The following is a 19,550-nucleotide window of genomic DNA, read 5'->3' on the forward strand; positions in this document are numbered from 1 at the left end:
AGAAAAGCAGGTTTCCATTTGCGAAGGCCGGTTGAAACTTGAGGGTGGCCTCGAAATGGAAGACTTCCCGCCTTGGACCTTTCCTGCGAAAAAAAGCCAGGTTTCTACGGTTAGGATTTGGCAGTTACGAAACCAAAAGAACAGTAAACAAAGGCCCACTAGTTGCGTGTTAAGTGCCAAAAGACTACAAAGCTGTGCTGTACATTAACGTTTCCTTACACATGGAAGCGTTTTTGCTTAAATATCAACTGAATGCGAAAGATACTTCAAATACACAAGTGCTTCAGCTTGTTTTAGTGGAAGTTTCGAACTTTAAAACGCTTTAACCCAGAATTCTTTATTCAAATTAATATTTTTTGCTGTAGACATACACAAATGAGAAACAATAAGCTTTACTTGGAAAAATACACTTGTTCGGTTTTCAGAAAAACAACATTGAAAGTTATATAAAATTACTGAAATGAATTTATTTAAATTTCTGATATTCTCATGCATTGACAAGAACTTTTTAACGTAATTAATTAACCAGGAAATGTTTAATTATATGAACGAGTACCTAAAGCACACCGTTCTATATAGTTAAAAGCGAACGAACCGTTAACGCGGGGTTACAGTAACCGTTCTTATGACGCGCTTTATATGTGTATACAGCAAACAGCACGCCTGGGTGAACAGACCCTATACACAGCCATGCAAGAATATTTCAATCAACCACTTCCAAGGCAAAACATTTATTAAAACAACGCTGTGAAACAACCCGTTACTAAAGTTGTGATACCTTCCAACTTACCTTGCGCTGAACAAGTTTCGAACAAACTTGATGATTGGCCGCCTGAAACAAAAGCATAAGGGGGGAAAAGTTGTTGCTGGACTAGACTAGAGCTTGACTAACTTTTTGGGTGGCAAACTGTTTTCAGCATGCGGTTCAATTTCAATCTGCTATTGGCCAGACAGGTCAGATAAGCGCAAAAAAGCTTTTTTCAACTTAAAAGGTAAATCCCTGTTTACAATATTTTTCAAATTGTTCGCAGAAGAAATTTTACGATTTTCTGGTCATAGTTTGCCCATACATAGTCCAAAGACTGTTTACTCTGTACCTACATAATAACTCTATTAGGCGGTCGTGAAAGAGGACGTTTAAATGCATAAAGACCAACTTTGAAAAGTATACAATCTATCAAAGGGCCTTTCGGCAAAAATGCGGAAAATGTATGACTTTATTCAAGCTGCCAAATTGGCTGCAAACATTACCTTCTTCTTGTGGTAAACAGAGAGTCCGTTAGATCAGGAATCGAAGAGTTGAATCGTTGTGAAAGGTAGGCTGTTGACGCTGCATTTAAAACCTTCTATTTGATTCTATTCTATAAAAGGGGCGGATCCGGGTGGCATGCGAGGCATTTATCCAAATAACAAGTGTGCAGTGTAAGTTATCTTTATATGACATCACGTTTATATATAACTTCGCTATTTCCCTTTATGACCTAACACTGTGAGGTCATTTCTGTTTGTTTAATATGTTTTATCCCGAAATGAAAAAAAAGTATTTATCGTAGCGGGCAAATAGTAATTGTAACATTGCTATCATGCAATATGTGATCCTTGAAAGCAAGGCGTGAATACAGTATGCTTTATTTGAAATTTCGAGAACCCTTTAAAGCCTAAATACTACATTATCGCAATTTCAACGCGCGTACTACACATTTCTGTTGTTTTGAAAAAACAATTAGAAGAATATATGAAAATAAAAGCTGTATTCCCAAATAAAACAACTTGTTTTTCATCACTATATTTTACCAAAATACATTTTCTACTGTGGTGTAAATTGCAAAATTTGTATTTAAAAAAAGCAGTGCAAATTTTACCATTAGTGCTGGCTTATTAAGACTTAATACACACCATATCGACTGATCGGACTCATGGGCGGTTCCTGTACTTTCTTGAACGGCGAAGAAAACTCGCTGAGCTTCACCTGCGCGCCGCCGTTCTGCGCATCGCGTAACCCTGACAACTGGGGCGAGCCCACCTCGCCCATGTTGAGGTAGAATGAACTTCGAGCCTCTTTGAGGCTGGCGGCGGTGAGCTTCTGCAATGCTGTGCAAACAAAAATACAGTGTGTTGTTTAATAGGTTAAGAGCTATATACAAACTCACAATGAAAAAAATCGCCCATACTGAAGTAGGTAGCACAAGTCAAGTCGAGTTGTTGCTCATGATAATCGGATAAGTTTACCAATTTTGATAGTTTAACGATTAAAAAGACTTGACTTGGAATTGCTCTAACTATGGCTTGACCTGTTATTTATTCAAAAAGACTTGGACTTAAGTTACTTTACAAATAAGTTGACGGGAAATTGAGTCATATTAAAATCACTTGTATATAACACTTTAAAGTAGTGCAAACAAGGCCAGGCCAGACTAGAAAAAACACTAGTCTGCGGTGAGCTTTGTCACACAGTAACCGTTCAGTTTCTAAACAATAGCTAAGCTTTGGATTAAAGAACATCAACCATTCCTAATTATAACTCTATTAATCGCAAATCAAACGATCTCACCTTCTTTGCTGCTCATCCGCTCCTGAGGCTGGTTCTTCAAGCAGCTCCTTATCACCTCCACCAGGATTTGAAAGATATTGCGGTCTGCATCCAGGTCGAGGTCCAGTCCCGCCTGTTTGAGGATTTCCCCACAAGGGAGCAGACCGCCGTGGGCGATTTTCCCGAACAGATACGACTGGTGATACTTCTTTTCGGCGTAGATCGTTTTCCTCGTTGTCATTTCCCACAAAACTAGGGCGAAACTGTCACAAAATCGTCTGGTTAAGGGATTCGATCAAGACGACGAAACGAAAAGACGCGTAGGCTACTGATGTGTGCGATGTTTGCAAATTACCGTATTTGCCTAATGGTAATCAGGTGGCCGTACAAAAAAAACAAATTTTATTGTTTCTCGACAAGCTTTCGCACAACCCTGCTTCATTTTATCATAGTTGAAATGAAAGCAATTAAAATACACAAGAAGATCACAAGCGCTAGCAAAAGGCGAGAAGAATTGAAGAAGACTAACGTATCTACAAGCACCTGTTTGCAAAGATGTATGTGACTGACGCAAAAACAGTGATTAATATAGAGGTCTGCGCTTTAAAGTACGCTAGCGCTAGGTGTATAAAAGCGTGCTGTGAGGCGTAATGCGACATTTAAGTAAATTTGACATCTTACATACATGAACACTGAGATGCCTATTTGTAAAATAGATTTTAAAACTGCTTGAAAATGAAAAGCCAAATTTAAACATAGTTTATGGCTCATTTCGAAGGTGGTGCCTCCTAGTTTATATCGTTGAAATTTGAACTTGTTGGGTCAACAGTTAAGGGTTAATATCGCTGAATATTAATTTTAATATTTTTGAATAATATTTGTTTTCAATATTTTTTGCCAAAAGTGTGATTGCTGGAAAGGTGTAGGCAATACAAGGACTGTGTAAAATTTTCAACTTTATATCGTCGCAACTTTGGAGATATTGCCCAAAACCAATTCCGGAGCGCCAAGTTTGCCCAGGTACCTTTTAACAGGTTTGAATATATTTCAGCTAAACTAACTGATGATGATACAAGTGCGTCTTTATTAGCATCATGTCGATTAAATCGACATTCTCGGCTTAGATATTTACTTGTAAGCTATACCTTACACAGATTTCTTACACAGGCAGATTCGTGCATAGAGTAGCCAACAATTTAAAACCGATTGGAAAACAGATTGTGATATAGTTGTGTAATAGTTATAAAATCAAAAACTCCGTAGGATAAGAATGACGTTCCACCTTTTACAAGGGAAATTTGAATATCTTTTAGTTACATTAACTGATGTTGATAAAAGTACTTATGAAAACCTCTTTATTAAGATCATGCCGCTTTGACCGTCCTGTTTGGCTTAGGGCTAAAGCCTTAAGAGGAGGGGCACTTTGAGTGGGGATTAGGATTGGGGTTAGGATTTGTTCTCTGGATAACAAGGAAATGACGTTTCATTGCACAGTGTTGTCTTGTGAAAAACACGTCTTGGTATTCTACTGTAAGTAATTTGCGCGACACGGGTATAGGATAACCACCTAAATCATGTGTGATAGCGTTGTATCGTCAACCCTAGGGCCTAATTGTGGACTAAGGTTTAGCTATTAAACCCAATGGAAGTTCCTCACTTGACACAGCCTACTGTTCGAAATAAACTTGGATAAACACACACAGAACGACAGCACCACGCAGTACGTTAAACAAAGTGGTTCATTACGTTTACGCATGACTAGACATGGCGCCGTTACACTTTGACGCTAAGTAACATTTTTCGCGACATACGCGAATTGCGGGTTAAGCCGTCAAATAAATCGAGTCAGTCGGGCGGTAAACGACTAGCGCAAACAGTTACCCGAAGCCCACATGACTGCCATTTACGATCGTTGACCTGGCGCACATTTTGTTACGACCACAGCCCAGGTGAAAAGCGCTACGTCACAAAAGAATCGGGTTTTAGTCTGGTGAGTTTGCTTTGCCGAGAAGTGGAAATTACCGCCGCACGCCAACCCTGTTGTTTGTTCGATGCTATGTGAAATGGCTTGTACTGTGCGGGTTCAAAGTAAGCAAGTTCTGATAAGGCCTTAGTAACGTATACATGGATTGCGCCATAGCATGGGGTTTACCGCAGTTGGGTGTGTGCTTGCTTTTTTTGTAGAACAGCCACCACATAAGTTTCCACAAGACAACGTTATGGCCAAGCGCGTTTGCTAATATGCTATGCTGTTCGTCGCTTACAACAAACTGATGTTGTATCGGATTTTTAATTGTAATCTTATTCAAATAGAAAATTCTATTTAATTCTATTTAAACTGATGTTGCTAAGAAAACGTTTACAAATCACAAAGCAAAACAAAGCTGTCCGGTTCTTAACCTCGCCCTGAGAATGTTATTTAAGAGATTTTGTTCGTTTAGGTTCATTTTAAAGACCTGTAGGTCTACCAGTTTTGTAATACGTTAAGTCACCATTTTTTTAAATTACCTTGATTTAAGTCATTTTGTCAATGATTTGACTTTTAAGTCTTTTGGACAAATGAGTTGGGTTGAAATGAAGTTTTTTATTGAGCATTTTTGGTATAAAATTGGGTTGCTTAGCTCACATTTTGCACAAAAAATTATTTGCTTGCTATATTGTATGTTACGTTTTTGCTAGTTTTGGTTGAATTATTGCTCATAATCGGACGAGTTCAACAGTTTTAATAGTTTACCGTTTTATTTTTATGACAGAGCATTAAATTAGCGTTCACTTCCTTTAATTATGACTTTACTGAGACTTACTGGTGACTTGGACTGGGATTTTGGCTTGTGAGACCTGGGACTTATGTCATTTCCAAACGACTTGTTTACAACGCTGAGTTTACCTGTATCAAACTATACATGTTTCGTTGTCCGCTTCAAAACATATTTGTGAAAATAATGAGCAGTTTCAAACACCTTAACCATAAAACTGCCGTAGCCATATACTAGGTAACTCTGAAGCTCGTTGGCTCACACTAAAGGTCGCGAAAATGCAGTTTGAAAAGCATGACACTTAACCAACAAACTTTTAAATATACTAAGGTGCAATTTTAAATCTATTCAAAAACTATACATAATAAAAAAAATCACGTGCTGGAAGCAGAAAGAGTTGAAGTATGACTTACAACCACAAAAGATGCCGTGGCTGCTATGATTGAGTCAGCAAGTTCTGTTTTAAAAAACAAAGTAGACTTAACCAAGTTACGGTAACACACAAGAATACCTACAAATATATCTAAAGCAGAAATATCTATATACCATAATATTACGACCAACGTAATAACAAAGCCAAATACATAGTAAAATCCACGACAGAATGCCATCTATCTCGTCTAAATAACAACTATAAACCTGTCGGGATAAGCTATAATTTTATCGAAATAAAACCTAAATGTCCCAAATACCACCTGGAATGGGGACGATGGGGGGCCATAGGTCTGGCATCGGCCGTTTTGGTGTAGACGTTTGGGCGCCCTAGTTTGAACAGTACCGTTGGGGCGCAGATGTTTTGGCACGGCATTGTTGAATACCGTTTGGGGAGTGGGTGGGGTTATTATTAGGCGAGTTAGTGATAAAGTTAGGGGTGAGCTTTTGGGGTTAGCTAAAAGCTGTATAGGCCTTATTCTGAGAATTTAGGTGTTATTCAGACGGCTTTATGACGTTTTCCGGTTTAGGCGTCACTATACGACTATAAGGTGCCAGTCCTATTTTGGTCCTATTCCGATCTGTGTGTTATTCCTACGTTGTTGCTCTATAGTCAGTCTTGAGGCTGTATTCTCCAGTCACCTGTACATGTCCATCCAGGTGGTACTCTCGCACATCTCGTTCCTCAGGAACTCGGGTGCTGTGTAAAGCATGGTGTGCTGCTTGGTGGGCGGGCACTCACACGTCGTGGTGGGTAGACCGGTCGCTTTGATTATGTTCACGGCACCAAAGTCGGCCAGCTTGAGAACCAGACACCTGGTCAGGAAATTGTGTTTAGGGATTTTGGAAGTGTTGTAAACAAGTAACTTTTGAGATGACTCAAGTCCCATTCAAGTCATTTGAAAAACATCTCCAGTCCAAGTCAAGTCATTCGTCCAAACGACTTACATCAAGTCAAGTCATTTTGGTCACAGGACATATAGGTCAAGTTATTTGAAAACAGTGACTGAAGTGCACTTAAGTCGAATCACACCAAAAAAGGTAAAATATTGAATCGCGCAGACAACGTTTAAGGTTTTATTAAGTTTTATTAAATTGACGGTATTTTTTTAACTTAATTTATTCATTAAGAAAAGGGTTTCGTAGGGTAGAAATCGCTTGGATGATCGCCCACTCGGGCTAAATTACTTAATGAAAACAACTAAATCAAGCCAAGTAATCTTCGTACTTTAGGCCAGGTTAAACATTTCACGTGCAGTGCTTAACGCGAACCCAGGAAAATAATTCAATCTAATATTTTAGATATACCCGTTGGGTTCTCTTAGGCAGACAACTAAGAATTGCACAATTTTGACAAGGCTGTAAAAAGGAGGAACCACTGGCCGAAGTATTAAGTGTCACATTTGCCTTGCTCGCATGAAAAACCTTAACAAGCTGACTGATTTAGGTTCGCTTCTTAAAAGCATTTGCTTGCCAGCATAAAGTAAGTGTACAGTGATCGTTGGTCAGTTCGGAACGTAGGTTTGTTTATCAGTTTAAAACTCAAAGTCTAAAAAGATAACCATCGGGTTTTTTTAACTTTGATTTTTACTTGTTTACGTACGGGTTAATGAAGTAGAGTGATCGACAAGCAGAAACCTCCGAGCATTGGCTTTAAATTTTTTAAAAATACGTGATAATGAAATGCAAAGTCAAAAAGATCGCGTAATCGACATCATCTTGATTAAGACGTTTCGAAACGAACTTGCATCACGTTCGGTTAATGTGACTGAGAAGTACATCAAAGGATCGCTTTTAAAAGGTGGCACGCAATTGTTATATTACTTAGTTTCTAGAAACTTCGGAGTCTTTTTAAAACTCAGAATGAAGAAGATGATGTCGATCTACTCACCTTTTTCACTTTGCAATTCTTTATAACGCTACATTACAGATCCGTGCATAGTGTACACAAGTATAAAGCCACATCGTTTTACACACATGCATAAAAGCGTTTCAATACCTGGTCAGTAGTATGTTCTCGGGCTTGACGTCGCCGTGACAGAAGACCTTGCCAGGCGCGTAGTTGTGGAGATAGCAGAGAGCATTGGCAAGTTGCCGTGCCAGGCTCAGTCGGGTCTCCCAGCTGATTAGGCGACTGCTTTTTAGGTAGGATTCGAGGTCTCCACCGTCCACATGTTCCAGTATGATGCCCACGTTGTCATCCCAGGTGGTGACCCCGTGGATCTTGACGACGTTTTCGTTGCACCTCAGTCGCGAAAGGGCGTTGGCTTCGCGCTTCACGCTAAAATAAACGGGTCTGAATAAATGTTAAAGAAACAAGCTTGTGTCAAGGGCAGAGCTGCGGAGTCGGACTTGAAGCTCGGTTATTTTTAACCGACTCAGCAGACCAGGCTATAAGGTATCAAGGTTTTTTGAGAGCATTGTAATATCAGGAGGAAATAGGATTTTTTTAGTGTTTAAAATCAACGTATCATCAATATAATGATTGTTTGCCTACCAGGCTAACAAAGGTATTTAAAATCTGGTAAACAACACAAAACTGATAAAAACTCGAATTATCTTACTCTTATCCCTAGTTCGACTATGATTCCGCATCCCTACCTTAAACGATTCAGGGGGTTCATGTGGGCATATCTATCCCGCATAACTGAATGGTTTGCCTGTTTTTAGTATAGGCCTACATAGAAACAAAGGTTTTTCACGACAACGTTTTCAGTGTGTCTTACCCCGCTCTCAAAAAGTTGTTTAATCCATAAAGCATCATCCGTCCCGTAGCCCCATTGAAAATCAACGCTTTGGCAACTTAAACAACATGAAGGTGTTTTTTTCGCTTCGCGCGAATCAATAACATTTATGCGTTTACCTTTTGTATTAAAACACCCCTCAGCCTAAAACTGTAACCAAATAAACGAACTCTATGTTATTTTTAAGATTACTTCTTCATGACGTCATATTTTTACGTAACTTTGTGACTATGTGTCGTACAAGTTTTTTTTATGTGACGTAAAAGTTTTATCCCTGAATTATCACAAAGTGAAATTGTAGCGGGCAAACAATAATGTTAACTTAATGACGTTTATATGCAACCTTGTGACGTCGCGTTATGGCGTAACTTTGTGGGGTCGTCTCTCAAGGAAAATTTTATGTACCCCTCAAAATATCCGTGATAAAGTTAGGGCTACTCAAACAACACAAAGGCGTTTTTTCGCTTTGCGCGATTTTTTTTTTCGATTTTGCAGTTTTGTAATAAAAAGTAACACCTCTCCAAACTAAAACCTTAGGAAAATAAACGAACTCTGTGGTGTCCTATTACTTCTTTATGGCGTCAGGTTTAGATGTAATAAAAAAAAATTCCACGCTAAAATATATATATAATATGCGCCTCCAACTTACCCTTGTATGCGTTTCGCAGTTGTTTCCTTGGTGCCAGTGATCGCGAAGCACTTGGCGACCACCGAGCCGAAGACTTGATGCTGACAGACCCTAACTGAGCCGAAGCTTCCGCAGCCGAGGTAGTCCTGCTCATCCCAGCTCGTGAGAAACTCTTCAGGGTTGAGTGATTCGATTAGAGAGGAGAAGCGAATTTGGTTGTTCGAGTTCTGAAGTGGACGATTGGGAACAACGTTTTTTAGAAGAGAAGAAAATTTTAAGCTAATTTAAATCTGTGTTGGTGGTATTCAGTGTTGTAAACAAGTTATTTCGAAATGACTTTAGTGCCAGTCGAGTCATTTGAGAGAAACTTAAGTCCAAGTCAAGTATTTTTTTTAAATAGCCCCTGTCCAAGTCATCAGTTGCTCAAGCCGAGTCCCAGTCAGTTCATTATTACAGCAAGTCATCTCCACTAATATCATAATAAAACGACAAACTATTAAAATAGGTAATCTCGTCCGATTAGAAGCAATAGTTCAACTAAAAAATAACAAAACAAAAAAACAACATGCAGCAATCTAATTGTTTTACGTGCAAAACTTGGGATAAATAGCTCAATTTTATTATAAAATGGTATATGAAAACCCTTAATTTTAACCCAAGTCAGTTGACTCAATGACTTAAGTCCAAGTCAAGTCAAGTCATTTGTCTAAAAGGCTTAAGTCAAGTCAAGTTGTTTTACCAAAACGATTTTAAAAACAGTGACTTAGGTGCACTTAGTCAAGTCATGACTTGAGTCATTACAAGACTGGTGGTATTGTGTTACCCCAGTGGTCGGCAAACTGTAGGCCGCGTCCTAAATGTGGGCATTTTAGCTATTTATGGTAGTTTAGTTTTATCATGTAGTTGTGGGCTGCATGATAGCCAAACATTCATTTCACTGTATTTAAAAAGTTGGTATTGCTAAAAGTTTTTATCTTGGCTTATTAGTGCATCGCAGGGCCTCCAGGCCCTTATGCCAATGTAATACAAGAAACGTATGAAGATGCGCGATTGGACCGCCTTTGAGCGACAGTATACACAGGTTAGCTTTAACACATAAAAACGCAGAAAAACAGTCTAACAGCTGCGCTATTTTTTGTAATAGACAGCAGGTTTGTTTGAAACAGCAATGTCGAAATCGGCGGGCTTTCTAGGGACTTTCGTCCATAAAACATTGTTAGAAAAATCGTGTCCCGCTATTGTTACAACTTAACAGCTTTAAAAATGACATTATAAAGCAAGGATCGGCAACCTTTTTCTAGTCGCCGGCCAAAACCAAACTTAGAAAGGTCTGTGCGGGCCGCACAAATGTTAACTAAGGATTGTGTTATTAAAATGTTAGAGCAACTGTCAATCAGGCGGGCCTCGGATATTTTTTGCACTTAAAAACGTTTTAATTACATTTACAGAGGCAGTAAAGTGTTGACGCGAAGCGCGAAAAAAAGGCGTTCGTTTGGTTAAAAATTCAAGTTCACACGTCGTCATCCGTGCTACTAATGAAAAGTGTAATAAAACTACTTTAAGGGAACGTGATGACATTTAAAGTTAATCTAGCTCAGTGTTTGTTAACCGTTTTAAGTGACGGCGCAGCAGGCGAGCGAAGCGAGCGCGATTTTTTTTTGGTATATTTTTTGGTATTTTGCAAGTTTTTATTACATTGCCGAAAGTAAAAAAATGTTAAAAAATATATGTCCAATAATTTTGAACACGTTTTCCGTTTGTCCGCGATGCACTTCGCAGTCTTCCACGGCGCAACGGTAAAAAATCGCTGATCTAGTTAAAAAGGCAGCATCAATACGTAAGCTATACAAACCAAACGCATAATGAACATTCGCGCAAAGCGCGAAAATTTTTCGCAATTACGTAGTTAAATTAATCAAAAAGAATGTGATTTGTCTAGGAGACGGCGGGCCGGATGGATTTCATCGGCGGGTCGGATCCGGCCCGCGGGCCGTAGGTTTCCGACCCCTGTTATAAAGGGTCAGTTGCGCTAACTTGTGTAATAAACTGATCATCGTAAACTGCATTTTGGAGATAAAGTTAAAAAGATCTTTTAAACGTGGTTTGAAAGTGTCCAAGCTTCGCCACTGTGTTTAACCTCTATATTTGTGGTCGTAACCCCTTCTTGGCTGTTGTTCTTTCAGTAAATCGATCCAGGGCAAATATTTACTTTTACGTTTTGCGCCTAGGAAGAGGAATTTCTTGGCTGGCCGTTTACCTTTTTATTCAACGCGTTAAAATACAGCGGTAAGTGGTATCACGCTACGACACGGTTTACTGTTTTAAACTGTGTTTATTTTTTATATTTTAAATGTTTTCGATATAATGTTTGAAATATAGTTGGGTACACTATGCACGGATGTGTAATGTAGCTTGATAATGAATATCAAAGTAAAAAAAGGTCGAGTAGATCGACATCATCTTGATTAAGACGCTTCGATACGAACTTGTATCATCTTCAGTTAATGTGACTAGGAAGTAAATCAAAGTAATTATAAAAGGTGGGATGTAATTGTTATCATTCTAAGTTTCTAGAGTCGGAGCACTTCCCACCTCTTATAAGTGATGCTTTGATTTATTTCTAAGTAACATTAACTGAAGATGATACAAGTTCGTATTGAAACGTCTTAATTTAGATAATGTCGATTTACTCGACCTTTTTGGCTTTGTAATTCATTATCAAGATAGGTTATGAAATTTCGGTTATCTTACACATGTAATTAAAAAATAGTCGGACCACCGTCAGATTCAACTATGTTGGTATAGGTAAATTTTACATCATGCTGAACCGACTTGTAAACTCCAGTCCACTTAAATACAAAACCTACATATTTTATCACCTGTTCCATACTTTATACTATAAACAGACTTAACACAAGCACAAACTTACGTTGTGTGTCTCCATTTCCCGCCTTTTTAGCTGCTTAGTTGAGCAGACACTAGGCCATGATGCAAAACTACATTCTAAACGTTTAAAGCATCTTTAAGTTAGCTACCTGCCACTGTAAACTAAACTTGTTGTTTATGTTTTGTATAACTATCCAGTATGAGTTTTAACGAAAAACAGAACTTATTACAAGCTAACTTCCGTCCTTTACTAAGTGATTTCAGTTCCTGTGTAAGCCGGTTGTTTTGACCAAAAGCGTCAGGAATTTTTCGCCTCAGCGATCGCGCAATGTTAAGAACGTGAAGTGCCTCAGGTGAGCTGTGACTTCACGGTTTGTTGCACACGAGACACTGGCCGACTTGCTTGCGACGTTAGCGGAATATAAACTTATAAAATCAGTCCGTTAGGTGGCATACACACTGTTGTCTTTAAATCATTTGGCGAATGAGTAAAACGACAGATCAAGTTTTACCAAACCGTATCCCTTGGGGCAAACTTTACCAAATTAACTACGACTGTACCGTGGAAAACAAACTTAGAAGTTTTCAAATAAAATTAAACCTTTGAGCCATCGTGACCAATGCCGCCCTGTGCATAATTGGAATTAAAAACTCAGATATATGTGTTTTCTGCTGCGATGCATTAGAAACTGTAGCGCACGTGTTTTATTTTTGTACCAAAGTAGTAACTTTCTGGGAAGAAGTAACTGCCTGGATCTCGGCGAAATTTTTGATTGATTTACGCCCAAATCCTGTTCATATGTTGCTTGGTATTGTGACAGATCAATCTGAAACCCTATTCAATTGTGTGTTGTTGTGTGCGCGTTTTGTTATTTACCGTTGTAAGTACGCCGAATCCGTGCCAAATTTTAATATGTTCCTCAGTATGGCCAAATCGGTTCAGAAATCGGAACATCTTATCGCCATTAAGAATGATAAAATTAATGACTTTCTCTGCAAGTGGACAGGGCTATTTTAAAGCACCCTACAAGTTACCCCGAATCGCCAATTGTATTTTAATGCCTCCCTTCTAATTTGTCTCTTTCTGACATGTGTTTTATCTCGCCTCTTTTTTTTCCTTTCGCACTCGCTTTGTTGTGTCGTTTAAATAAATAAATCAAGATATAATATCAACAAAAAAAAATGAGTAAAACGACAAGTTTATTTTAATTTCGGTTGCAATTAAACCTGTATAATAGAAATTGAAGTTATGTTCAAAATTTGATCAAAATTAGGTTTCAAATTGCATTCAACAACATTTTGACTGCCTTTATCTTCACTAGTAAATGCGCCGACACAAGCCGACTGCTGGCTTGCTCTTATTTTTACAAAATATATGTTAAGTTAAAATACTCTATCGTAAGATCAAATACAAGGCATTAATCGCCACTACTATTACTCCGATTGAATCGCTTTTCATATATTTCTGGAAGAGCCTATTTACCAAAGTAGTTCAAACCGACATATAATCACTAAAGGGTGCAAGCCTTAAAGAGCGGTCCGGCCAAATAGGTAATAGGCAACTTATGATGCTACTTACCCGGCTAACAAAGTAATTTATATCGAAATCCGAAAAAATATTGGAATTACGCAAAACTCGGAAAATTAATTTCATACTACCACCAGCCGAACCCTAAGGCTAACCTTAACCAAATTCAATGAACAATCACGTATTGGTGCAAGCGTAAAAGTGCCCGCTACATTTTACATTGCAGTTTATTCACGCTTTACACGTTTCGATCATATATGTATTTTTACAATGAAAACAAGTTTAACGTCGATTTCTTGATACAATTTCACAATAAATGATTCACTTAAATAGTGATTAATATTTGTTAAGAAAACATACTACTTTTTTAACTATATTTAGTTTTTAATTTTTCCGACAAAATTTTCTGGAAAAATTTTAACAGAGCAAATAGTCCGCAAAATGTAAACATAATAGGTATGTTTTAAACATTTAACTGTTCCCATATTTTAACTAAGTTATTTTCTACCTTAAATCAAGTAAATGAAATATTTAAATTTTTTCTCTGTTTTTATCTGTGTCGCATTTAATTTGTTCTGTCAAAATTTAAAATAATAAAATGTGATGATAAATTTATCTTCTGCTGTATCAATCGTCCAGGAAGTTCTCAGTGTTACATTCGTTTGAATTACAGCAGAAGTAGCAGACTCCATTCTGTGATTTAAAAAAAATTTTGTTCAATAAATAGAAGAGCATTTTACGGGCCAACTGCCAATCAAGATTACTTTCCAATCTACTAGAACAGCGTGGTCCAACCTATTTTCATCGCAGGCCAAAAATTTTTTGTTATCTTGCGGGCCAATGTTTTTAAATAGCGATTCTTAAGTTCATTGCTGGCAAATTATACATAGCCTATGGAATATATACTAAGTTTATGAAATGTACACCTTTGTTCAGCTACGGTAGTTATGAAATAATTTCAACAACAAAATTTCAAAAATTTTCCACATAATTTATTGATTAATGTGACGTCTGTGGTCGAGGTTCTTCCTCGACAATAGCGTTGATATCCATCAGAAAAAACAAAATAAAATATTTTTAAACAAAGTGGTATTGTTATGCATCGCAAAGGATCATCATTCACAAAGTCTTTTTTGGTAGATTACAGTACCAAATAAACAAAAATTGAAGTGATATTGCTACATTAAATCAATGCTGACTATCAGTTCGCGGGCCAAAAAATCGGAACTGCATTTGGACCACACTGTACTAGAACTTAAGACACTTGATGTGGAATGATTCCTTACCTCCTCACTACCAGCCACGCAAGTGTTCCGGTTTGGGCAAGAAGCTGCGTGTTGGCAAGCCTTCATAATAACGTAAAAGGTCCCTTGCCGTTCCACTTTGGTCTCGCATGAGTCCTGCAAAGTTAACGATATTAAAGAAAAACTCGCGCTGCATTTTTCTCTCTAAGCACTGTGGCGGTAGTTAGGTAATGTTAGGAAAAAAAATTGTTGAGAAAAGCAAAGCAACCTGTAATGTATTCGATGAAAGTACACCGTTTGCCATTTTCTTTTTAGTTACACAGTGGTTCTCAAATTATGAATCGCGACCTAAACATGGGACACAAAAGGCAACAATATGCGTATATGTTTTGTACGTCATATTAATCATAATCCAATGAGCGTTTTCTTCACAGTAAAAGTTTGGTACCCTGAAATAGCTAATGGTTTCATCTCACTGACTGGATTAAAATCTGTCAAAAATTGGTCTGTTGTACATTTATCTATGAACAGTTCGTCCTATCCACACATAGACTAAATTATTGCATCAAACACATTTTTTTGGTTATGTCGTAACAAAGTTGCAGTTTTGGCGTTATTAAAGTCACTTCCTTCAATAAATCATACATGAGTTAGTCAAGTTTAGATGGTTACGGAACAATATTGAAGCTGATTCTAATTTAGTCAAATATGCCTGGTGAAGAAAACGCCATTACAACTTTTTAAACTATTTTTTTAAGAATTGACTAACTTACCACAAACTAACACATTACATACTAGTTTTCTTGGGTAGCGGGGTGTCACAAAACTTACATTTGGGCCGCACCTAATAAGGATTGGGAACCACCTTTTTTAGCATAGTGAACTAATATCGTTTGTGTTTTAAGCCGCATTGTGCAACCATTAATAGATGTGATCAGGATCAGACGTACTGTATATATTCTACAAATATAGCTAACGGTATTAGCGGAGACTGGGTCCTGGGACTCTAGTAAGACAACCTTAATCTGATGAGCGCATAAGCAGGGCTGAGAAGAGTCCGACTTCGGCCAATGTGCGATTTCGTGTCCGGCTCTTACTCTATAGCCTGTATTCCGCCAATTTCCATACTAAATACGGGGATATTCAGGAATCCACTTATAGGGGTAGCAGAAAATTCATCAACTCACAATAAATCGTTGGCAAATATCCACCACATACTATTCCTCTTTTATAATTTACAGTTGGCGGCCATATCAGTTTCAAAATTTAGTACTGCGCATGCGCACATCGGACTGGGGACTCGGGTTGATTTACTGAGTCTTACTCGAGTCGGGAGTCCGACTCGAGTAAAGCAAACCGACTCCGCCGAGTCCTGAGTGCCGACTCCGACTCCGACTCCGCCCTAATTCGCAGTACCAAATTTTGAGCTGCACACCGTACATCGTTAAGATGGACCACCGAATGGTTACACATTTTCCATTCCCGTATTATGGTATAATGAATTATATGATACCCTGTGAGTTAATTGCATTATGTCAACCCCATTTTAGTTACTTAAATGAAAGGAAACACAAGCTGTACAGTCGAAGCTGGACACAAGACTCGACGAAGTCGGAAAATTTGGCCGGGTCAGACTCGGGACTGGAAGTCGGACTAGAGTTGATTTTTTCAATCAGTCGGCCTTAATTGGTGCTAACCTAGTCCGCAGCCGTGCTAAGTCATGCATACATTAATTAAAGAATATTCAGCTTACCTTCTCGTAGCATAAATGACTAGTGTTAAACGTTCGAAGTTTAGTATGACTAATCTTATGCATACCTTTATATATTAGAGATATTTATGACACATTTACGATTAAATGAAATACGGATATGCGCAAGTTGTTCATACAGTGTAACCGTGCCCAATCAACTGAAGGGTTATTCTGAAAGAAAAGGCATTTTTGAGGTAGGCCACACTGAATTAGGACTAGTTTGCTCTTTCTTATTTTAAACTAAGTAGATTTATTACAAATTATAATGTCACCACAAAAGCTAGTCTTCAGTCGTAGGACTAATAGTCTTAAATCAATAAATATAATATAATGTTAGCTCAAGGATTAAAAATTTTAATAGTTTTAACTGAAATAATATTCAACTTATAACTTAATATTTTTTAACAACGTTTCGAACAGGGATTTGAGATTAGCGACTTGTGACCTTATAACGCGTACTATAAAAATGATGGCTTAAAAACGATGTATTTTCTTAAATGATAGGATCTTAAATATTCAGATGCATTTCCAGCGGGCCCTGTGAGTAATGTTGTAATTAAACTAGATGTTTTGGTAGTACAAACTTTCAGCCCGCGTATTTAACAATTTACCATGTCGGCTGGACATTCAACAACTTCGAAGTTCAGTTCATCGTCCGTTTCACGTCGCCCAACTTGGCAGGAAATCGGTTCCGTAGCTGGTATTTCCATTGCCATCACCTAAACATGGCAAAACTATCATTTGGTTTAACGCGACGTGTTTGTAAAATATTAGGCTTCAAACAAAAAAAAGTAAATTGGAAAAGGTCAGAACGTATAAAACGTTCACAAACATACGTGTTCAACAACTGTGCTCCAACGCTTCTGAAGTGGCTTTTTGACCAACAATGACGGTTTACGTATGTTATATATAGTAGACCGGTAGTCATCGCAAAAGTCGCTCCTCTCTGAGCCTGTGTAGCTCAGTTGGTAGAGCGAATGTCCTGGTATGACCCGAGGTCGTGAGTTCGAACCTCACTGAAGGCTAGTTATTTTTCCTCCCTTGGTTGTATTATTGATCGACAGATGCGGTTAGTCTGCAATGGCTTTCGGTGTGGTTCGTGCTATTATTATCCTTCTTCAGATCACTAATTCTTAATCTTAGAATTAATTATTCCCAGAACGGTTAAAATCGGCAGTTTTAGAGGATCTTTAACACAATGCTATGAGATGCTAGGCGTGTGCTTTTTCTATATTACAAATTATACGCCCAGTCTTGTGTTGTCTATTTGTTATACAGGTATCAAGTCTTAACATCATCTGATACGAAAGAAAGAACCTTTGTTTTACAATTTATTGTGATTTTCGTACTTCACCATAGCAATACGTAAGCCGTTATCATTGGTCAAAAAGCAGCTTCACAAGGGCTAGATCTCAGTTGTTAACACACACATGTGTGTACATATGTTTCATTGTATAATGATATGATACTGGTAATCCCCTTTATTATGAAGTTGCTTGTACTAACAGATTGAGCAAGCATTGGCGTATGGTTGTTTCTCGACTCGCTCCTCTCTGAGCCTGCATAGCTCAGTTGGTAGAGCGACGGTCCCGGTATGGCCGGAGGTCGTGAGTTCGAACCTCACTGCAGGCTAGTTGTTTTTCTAGCCTGCTCTGCTTGCATTATTGATCGACAGATTCGGTCGTTTTTAAGTCTGCAATGGCTTTTCGGTGTTCACCTTAGCATAAACGTTTTTTTTTTTGTATGAGCTATTGTTACAATTTATTTTGTCGAGCTAAACTTTTATTTTGTCGAACTTAATATGAAAGAAATAAATTTATTATTTTGTTGTGTGGCGTGTAAAAGCAAGAAATCAACATTACAGGAAAACGTAAATACTGCAATTAAATAAATGCTTTTAATTAAAAAATACTTTATTTTGTAGTAACGCAAGAAAACATCGATGAATAAAAGTAATAAATTTACCTGTAGATTCGAATATTCATCGTCGTTGCAGCCATTGCTGTAGCAGCAAAAGTAGCACACCCGGTTCTGCAAATAAACGCAATAAACATATATTGACCAGAACATTCGTTAAATTTAAAACTGACAAAATGTTCCTCCTTTAAACGTTTCGATAAAATATTTATCGTCATTAGTGTAAAATTAGTAAGAATATCGATTGTTTTGATCGCCCGGTTGTTTTTCTTTAAGATAGTTAATAAAACAGCGTGCCGTGTTCCAAAATACAACTACTGCTACATTTGGTCAACAAATGTTAATATTGCCATAATTCTTTTTATGATTTACATTGGTCTTTAAGGTAAATGGGAGATGGCCTGCCGGCAAGGGTATTTGGCTGTGTTAGAATGACTCAATGACTTAACTCAATGACTTGACTTAAGGTCCGCTTAAGTCACTGTTCTCAAATGACTTAAGGTAATTCGTTTGGGTAAAATGACTTGACTTGACTTAAGTCTTTTTGATAATTGACTTGACTTGACTGAAATATTTTACACGAATGACTAGGGTAGGAATTAAATGTTTTCATTAAGCATTTCTTTATAAAATTTGGTTATTTATTTTAATTTTGCGAATAAGGCCATTCGATGACTATATGTTGTGGTTGTGTTATTTTTTTAGTTGGGTTTTCACTAATTTACCAATTTTATTAGTTTACCTTTTTAGACTTGAAAAGAACTTTGCTCTAATAACGACCTGAGGATTCGACTTATTTCACCAATGACTTGACTGGGAGTTAAGTTAGTTTGCAAATGACCTGAATTGAAATTAAGTTATTTTACGAATGACTTGACTTGGACCTAAGTTATTTTACAAATGACTTGACTTGGACTTAAGTTATTTTACAAATGACTTGATTTGGACTTGAGGTATTTTACAAATGACTTTAATTGGACTTAGGTTATTTTACAAATTACTTGAATTGAACTTAAGTTATTTTACAAATGATTTGAATTGGATGTAAGTCATTTCAAAGTGACTTGTTTACAACATTTATATTTGGTGCGCTCTTACCGCGTGGACGTTGTTGGTGCCTGCGCAAGTCGGT

General features: G+C 37.7%; 1 protein-coding gene and 1 non-coding gene across 2 annotated transcripts; one reads left to right on the top strand and one right to left on the bottom strand.

Moving 5' to 3' along the window:
* Nucleotides 1-1,274: 1,274 nt before the first annotated feature.
* LOC146138729 (uncharacterized) lies at nt 1,275-12,203 on the bottom strand (the record flags this gene model as incomplete). Its single annotated transcript, XM_083394664.1, has 7 exons — nt 12,020-12,203; nt 9,112-9,317; nt 7,718-7,999; nt 6,361-6,534; nt 2,552-2,793; nt 1,897-2,091; nt 1,275-1,330 (listed from the first exon to the last, which is right to left on the bottom strand). Coding segments are annotated over exons 1-7 (1,170 nt in total), but the record flags the coding sequence as incomplete, so codon positions are not given.
* Nucleotides 12,204-18,058: 5,855 nt separating this feature from the next.
* Nucleotides 18,059-18,133, top strand: Trnat-ggu (transfer RNA threonine (anticodon GGU)). The gene has a single exon. It is a non-coding gene; the product is annotated as a tRNA-Thr (tRNA).
* The last annotated feature ends 1,417 nt before the right edge of the window (nt 18,134-19,550 follow it).

Source organism: Ascidiella aspersa, chromosome 7 (assembly GCF_963924565.1).
Source record: "Ascidiella aspersa chromosome 7, kaAscAspe10.2, whole genome shotgun sequence".
In the NCBI taxonomy this organism is placed as follows: domain Eukaryota; kingdom Metazoa; phylum Chordata; class Ascidiacea; order Phlebobranchia; family Ascidiidae; genus Ascidiella; species Ascidiella aspersa.